Source organism: Oratosquilla oratoria, chromosome 30 (assembly GCF_046742065.1).
Source record: "Oratosquilla oratoria isolate Oo_2021 chromosome 30, ASM4674206v1, whole genome shotgun sequence".
Lineage (NCBI taxonomy): Eukaryota > Metazoa > Arthropoda > Malacostraca > Stomatopoda > Squillidae > Oratosquilla > Oratosquilla oratoria.
The window spans coordinates 29280393-29287892 of NC_134806.1; the positions used below are offsets into that span (position 1 = coordinate 29280393).

Sequence of the window (7500 nt, forward strand, 5' to 3'; positions counted from 1 at the left end):
ACATGGAGAGAAATGAAAAGCATAGGAAAGGAAGATTGATGTACAACAAAACAGACTTTGCAAAACTAAAGATATTCTTCCGGAATGCAAACTGGGAAAAATTCTATATGGAAGAGACAACAGTGGAAGAGAAATGGAATATACTGATGGAAAATTACAACGAAGGGTTGAACAGGCATGTACCAAGACAAAAGCGAGAGAGGGAGTACATTAAATGTTGGTTCAACAAAAGATGCAGTGAGGCAAAAGACAGAAGGGACAAAGCTTGGAAAAGGTGGAGAAAAGACAAAAAAACAAAGCAAATGGCAATTTTATATAAACTATAGAAATGAATATGTTAATGTGAGAAGAGAGAAAAAAAGGAACCATGAGAAGGATATTATAGATAAATGCAAAGATCAACCAAAACTATTCTATCGGTATGTGAATGGTAAACTTAAAACCAAACAGGAAATGGTGAAACTACGCCCAAGGAAATATAGAATACACAGAAGAATTAAAGATGGCCGAAGTCATGAACAACCACTTTAAATCTGTCTTCACCAGAGAGAAAATATAAAATTGGGACGAAGATAATAACAAGCAATCTCCCCACATGAGTGAGTTTGCAACTTCACAAAAAGAAATATCAGAACACCTATCAAAACTGGACGTCAGAAAATCACATGGCCGGATGGTATTACAAATTGGATTCTAAAGGAATGCAAAGAAGAACTAACGGACAAAATACACATCATAATAAATAGCTCACTCAAAGAAGGAAAGATACCTAATGACTGGAAAAGTGCTAACATTGTACCAATATATAAAGGAGGAAACAAGGAGGAACCCACCAACTATAGGCCAGTATCACTAACAAGCACTATAGCCAAAATTTGTGAGAAAATAATCAAGAATAGATGGGTAAAACATCTGGAAGACAACAACATATTAAACCCAAGACAATTTGGGTTCAGACAAGGAAGATCATGCACCACAAACTTAATATGCATCTACTCAAGGCTAATAGACATAGGGCAAGAAAGAAATGGATGGGCTGATTGTGCATTCCTAGATTTGCAAAAAGCCTTTGAAAAAGTACCACACAGAAAATTACTAAAAAAAAACTGGAACACATAGGAGGAATACAAGGGAACCTACTAAAATGGATGGAGGACTTCCTGACGGGTAGAAAGATGAGAGTAGTGCTCAGAGAAAAATATTCAGACTGGAAAGAGGTGATCAGTGGAGTACCGCAAGGATCTGTACTGGCACCAATAATGTTTGCTATTTATGTGAATGACATGGACGAGGATGTGAAATGTTACATGAGCTTCTTTACAGACGACGCCAAACTGTTAAGGAAAGTAGAAACTGATAAGGACTGTGAAGCACTGCAGGAAGACCTGAACAAGGTATGGAACTGGAGTCAGAAATGGGAAGTGGACTTTAATACTAAGAAGTGTAGCATAATGGAGTTTGGAAAAAGCAATAACAGAATATCAGGAAAATATACAATTGGAACCAAGGAAGTAAAGAAGGTAGGATCCGAAAAAGATTTGGGTGTAATTATCACAAACGACTTGTCCTATGATAAACAGATTAACAAAATTGTCGGGGAGACTTACAACTTGCTAAGATCAATAAAAGTGGCATTTGCATACTTGGACGAAAACATGATAAAAAAGATATTGGTTACATTGATAAGGCCTAGACTAGAGTATGCGGCGACATTGTGGTCCCCCAGTACCAAAAAGAATATAAATAAAATAAAAAGAATCCAGAGAGCAGCAACAAAAATGGCACCTGCACTTGCAAACCTATCATATGAGGAAAGATTGGCTAAACTGGAGTTACCGACGCTGGAGCAAAGAATAAAGAGAGGTGACCTACAGACCATCTACAAAATCATGAAAGGCACAGAGATACTTGATAGAGAGGACTTACTAATCTGGGACAAGAGAAACACAAGAGGACATGGAAAGAAAATAAAAAAACATAGCTATAGAAGAGAACTGAAGAAAAACAGTTTTCCACATAGAGTTTTGGACACTTGGAACAAACTGGATAATGAAATAGTATGCGCAAAAACCATTCATGAGTTTAAAAACAAACTAGACACTGCGAGATACAAAGGCGGGACATCACGAGCATAGCTCCCCTTCCCGCAAAATACAACTAGGTAAATACACACACACACACACACACACACACACACACACACACACACACACACACACACACACACACACACACACACACACACACACACACACACACCCACACACACACACACACACACACACACACACACACACACACACACACACACACACACACACACACACACACACACACACGGTTGGTAGAGTCCCAAACTGTCACTACGGCGGTCCGGGTTCGAATCCTGCCCAGGGCTGAAAATAATTTCAGTATCGCTGCGCTTCGAGTCGTTACTCCAACTCTCATGGGCGGGGAGTTGGGTGTGTGTGTGCGTGTAAGGTCAAAGCATTACCCATAGATCGGTCATACGAGCTCTGAGCTCTCTTCCGGGAGAGAAATAGCTGTCGATCACGAGCCCAATACGTGATCCAAAGACCAAGGTGAATCTCTCTCTCTTCTCTCTCACACACACACACACACACACACACACACACACACACACACACACACAACACACACCACACACACAACACACAAACAACACACCACAAAAAACACACACACACAACAAACACCACACACACACACACACACACACACACACACACACACACATACACACACACACACACACACACACACACACACACACACACACACACACACACACACACACACACACACACACACACACACACACACACACACACACACACACACACACACACACACAGAGTTCTGCATTTGGTCGTCATCACCTTCGAAGCTCAGAACCATTCAAGCAAAAGACGATTGAATGCACATCTGTTAAAGAAGAGCGAGAGGAAAATATTGCGACGCATGAATGGACGAAAGAAATGAGGCATGAAAGAAGTAAATGAGAACGAGGGAATATAAGTGGTTGAAACGACGATCGAGTAAATTGGTTTGAATGAATAGATATATATGAATTAATAAATAGATAAAAAAGTGAGGGAGTAAATAGTTAAATAGATATATACATAGATAAATAACTAAATAAATAAATAAATGAATAAATAAATAAGTAAATGAATAAATAAATGAATATTTTAATTGATGAATTGGTAAATAAAAAGTGAAATAAGTGAATAAATGAATAAATGAGTGAATTATATCAACACAGAATTAAAATGCTGTAAACTTTTAATTGTTCTATATAAATTTAGACGCGTTCATGAATCCCTGCCTGGCATCATCATCATCATAAAGCCAAAACCAAAAATGCAGCTCACCTGGAAAGAAATAAGACTCAAGGTTAGGGTAAAAGGAAGAGAAGAGAGAGGGAAAGAAGGAGGGAGGAAAAGGAAGAGAAGAGAGGGAAAGAAAGAGGGAGGAAGAGAAGGATAGAGGTAAGTAGGCAGGTAGGCAGGTAGGTAGGGAGGGAGGGAGGTAGGGAGGTAGGGAGGTAGGTAAGTAAGTAGGGAGGTAGGTATCCAGGCAGGAAGATAAAGGGTAATGCAAAGGGATGGGAAGAGATAGGAAGGGGAGGGGGAAAGAAAGGTTCGATGGGAAAGGATTGTATGGGGGGATGTAGGGAAGATCAGGGAAGGGAAGGCGAGGGAAACTTAATCAAGGTGGAATTAGGAAAATGGTGAGGCAAAGTTTATTCATCAGTTGAAAATGGGAACTGATGAGGATCAGGAAGCAGGAGAGGAGGAGTTAGAAGAAGAAAAAAAGAGGAAAAAGGATCAGAAGAAGAATATGAAGATGAGATTGGGGAGGAGGAAGAGGAAGAAGAACATAAAGAGAAGGGAGAGGAGGGAGGGAGCGAAGAGATGGGAGAGAGGGGAGGGAGCGAGGAGAAGGAGGAGGAGGAGGAGGAGGATAGGAGGAGGAGGAGGAGGAGGAGGAGGAAGAAGAAGAAGGGAAGATTTTTTTAGATGGTGACTTAGATCCGTTCTCTGGAAGCCGCCGCGCGAACTTACGATGCAAGAGTTCTGCAACATTTCAGGTTCTAGGGTACAGCTTCGATATTAACCATTCATTTATTCAGTACTCACTTTTGTTCTCCCCCTCTCTGTAAACCTCTAACTCTCTGTCTCTCCCACTCACACACACACACAAAAAAGAGAGAAATTCTAGAAAATTCAGTTTCCTAAATAGACCAGTTAATATAATGGTCTTCCTTATGCTCGCTCTCACCTCTGACAAAGATATACTTTATTCGGAAGCCTTTGGCGTGAGGCCCGGACGTGTAGCTGCGGAAGAGGAGGGTCAGATGGGGTCCTGATGACATGATCCTCTTCGGGATCGCTGCCCCGCAGAAGGAGGTGATCTTGTCCAGGGCGCGGGGCCCGTTGTACGCCGTCAGGGAGTCGACGCCCTCGCAGCTAAGACTGTTGGGAGAGAGAAAGAGAGGAATATAGGCCTCTTAACCCCTACGGACCGGAATCACGCAGCATGAATGACTGAAGGGAAAATAAAAGTTAACAAACAATGCTAACCACCTTGAATATCTCCTTCTTCACCTCTATGACTCCATGTCCTCAGAGCGACATTGTCTCCAAAGATAGAAGCACTGGTTATTGCCGACGAGGTACTCGGTAGCTAAATTATCTGTAGGCAGCCTATCACGGTTAACTCCTTCCGTACTGAATGGTACTTTTCCTTTTATTACACCTGTCGTCAGACCAATTCATTAATCTCCCTACCTCCTGCCCCTCGGTTAAGAAATGGTTCACCGTTCATTGCCCAAAGTCATAATTAACCTTTTCGCTGGGCTGAGGCAATTCACCTCCGGTAAACAAGGTCACCTTGCGGCAGCCCGAATTCAACACGACATATTTCAAAGAGAAAGGTTTAGTATTGTGTTCGGCCTATCGTCAGACGATTTTATTCAGTTTTTTGGAGGGTCTGTGAGGTGTCACAGGGATGACAAGATGTCTTGTCATTTGGTCAAATAAAACAAAAAATCATAAAACACCAAAATGTTTGATCAAACACCAGAAAAATATGACGTCAATCCTCGCTTCGCTGCGAGCGAAGCGAGGATTGACGTCATATTTTTCTGGTGTTTGATCAAACATTTTGGTGTTTTATGATTTTTTGTTTTATTTGACCAAATGACAAGACATCTTGTCATCGGAGTTTAATGGGTTAAACCTTTGGTTCATTTGTTCTAGCAACTGCGGACAATCGTATTTACTTTGGAGTGACCGCTGAGCAGTGAGGGAAAGTTTCCTCAGGCAATTCAGAGCTGTATTTCCAAAGCTTTTCGCCAGCGATGGCAAAATCTTTCTATCATTAAAAATCTGAACGTTACCTGGTTTTCTTTCTTTTGGGGGCCTTTCTGCCTTATCTATAAACTCTACCATTAATTTTCATAAGTATAGATAATGATGTTTGTAAAGTTCTGCATTCTACTGTTAGGAAGCGCTCGTCAGGGCTGGCAAAAGATTTCCAAAATACGGTTTTCACTCAACTCGATATCAACTTTTAAAGTTTTTGTTATGCCTAACATCAGACGACATAGGTTTGTCATGGCTAACATCAGACGACACAGGTTTGTCATCCCTAACATCAGACGACACAAGATGAAATCACCATAGGAGGTCACCAGTCAATGCACTGCATCGAGCCACCTAGAGAAACTAATTAGACGATAAAGGTAACAATGGAGACAATTCCTTAGATATAAGAAAGTGTTGTGACAATAACTTTATTTATTTCTATCCCTATCAAGGCGCGATATTGATGATAAGGATGGAAGCGATTGTACAGGTATAGATAAAAGCTGTAATAAATATTAGTATTGATACTGTCAACGACACAGAACATAAAAATAAACGATAGAAAATAACTATATATATATATACATATATATATATATATATATATATTGTATATGTATATATATATATATATGTATATCTATATATGTATATATATATATATGTATATGTATATATATGTATATATATATGTATATATATATATATATATAAATATATATATATATCAAGAAATGGAAAATGGTAACAGTAATGAATATAATGATGAATTTTGTTCAAGTTACATTTTCATGGCTTTTCAACCCCTCTCTGCAACAGTGGACATCAAAGGTGCACTTCAGTGGCTGCCCTTCATCAGGATAATCGAGTTGATTACACTAGTTTTAGACTCCATTCACTGCCATTCCACTACTGGCCTTTGTACCATCCCTGCAATCTTGCCAAGTCGGATTAAGCCACCGTGGTGAGGTACATAGGACCCTCAGTGATGCACACTTTTGTTTCCATACGGTGTCAAGGTCTAAAGAACGAGGTTGGCCGCTCTGAGTGACGTCATCTGGACCGAAAAAGAAAACGTGCGCCGTCGTCATCACGGTCCCGGTTTTGAGGTCTGCTCTCTCTCTTGTACAAGGATCCAAGTTAAATAGATTGAGAAATACAAACGTCATTATAACAATATTAATCCTAAACTAGAATTAACAATTTTACTAGCCCCTAGCTTCCAGTTAAAAGGTTTTAAATTCCAATTGGATAAGTGAGCAATTTCTTTCTGCACCCGGCCTCTTGATAGACCGAAAAGTCTCCTATCACTATGCTTTGTCATTGTAATTTATTATATTCAGCTATGTTTTACATTTTTCCATGGATATCTAACATACTGTACGTATGGAGTAACGCTACATACGTATTTTTCAAAAGCGTTGTAGGAAGAAGTAAAGAGAATCCACTCGCATGCGTAACTGACCACTTGTCTATGCAACACCGTGTGATCAACATTCTGATGAGGATCTATGGTGGTTTGGATCTATGTCGGCACAAGACTGTAGTGACTATGATTATAAAACTCATCAAGATGTCACTGATTCCGATGACGAAAGAAGAGAAGGAACAGAAAATGGCGGAGAGAAGAAGGCGAAGATAGAAAAGAACAAAAAGAATGAAAAGAGGAGGGAAATTAAGAACAGGCATAGTTTAGCTGCCGGGTGAACAGCCATCGGCTCTTCAGAGAAGGAGAGAGATCATATTCACTAAAGAATGAAAATATAGAAAAAAAAAAATCTTTTCTTTTTTCATTCTTTAACTTTGGCACTCGCCATCGAAAGAGGGACGGTATATTGGATATATTTTGTCAATTTAGCCGTGGAGTCCTGTAAATCCGTAGGAATCCTGTAGATCCGGTGGAGTCCAGTAGATCCGATAGAGTCCAGTAGATCCTGTGAATTCCTGTAGATCTGGTGGTGTCCTGTAGATCCGATGGAGTTCTGTATCTTCGGTGGAGTCCTGTAGATTCGGTGTAGTTCTGTAGCTCGGGTGGTGTCCTATAGATTCGTGGAGTCCTGTAGATCCAGTGGAGTCCTGTAGAACCGGTTGAGTCCTGTAGATCCGT

General features: G+C 40.2%; 1 protein-coding gene across 3 annotated transcripts in view; it reads right to left on the minus strand.

Annotated features, from left to right (window-relative positions):
* Window positions 1-7500, minus strand: part of LOC143041068 (suppressor of lurcher protein 1-like) — a 678774-nt gene that overhangs the window by 45971 nt on the left and 625303 nt on the right. For all 3 annotated transcript variants that reach the window (XM_076212727.1, XM_076212725.1, XM_076212726.1), the window contains exon 4: window positions 4306-4499. In XM_076212727.1, coding sequence (XP_076068842.1) covers window positions 4306-4499 — 194 coding nt within the window. The remainder of the gene's footprint in view (window positions 1-4305; window positions 4500-7500) is intronic.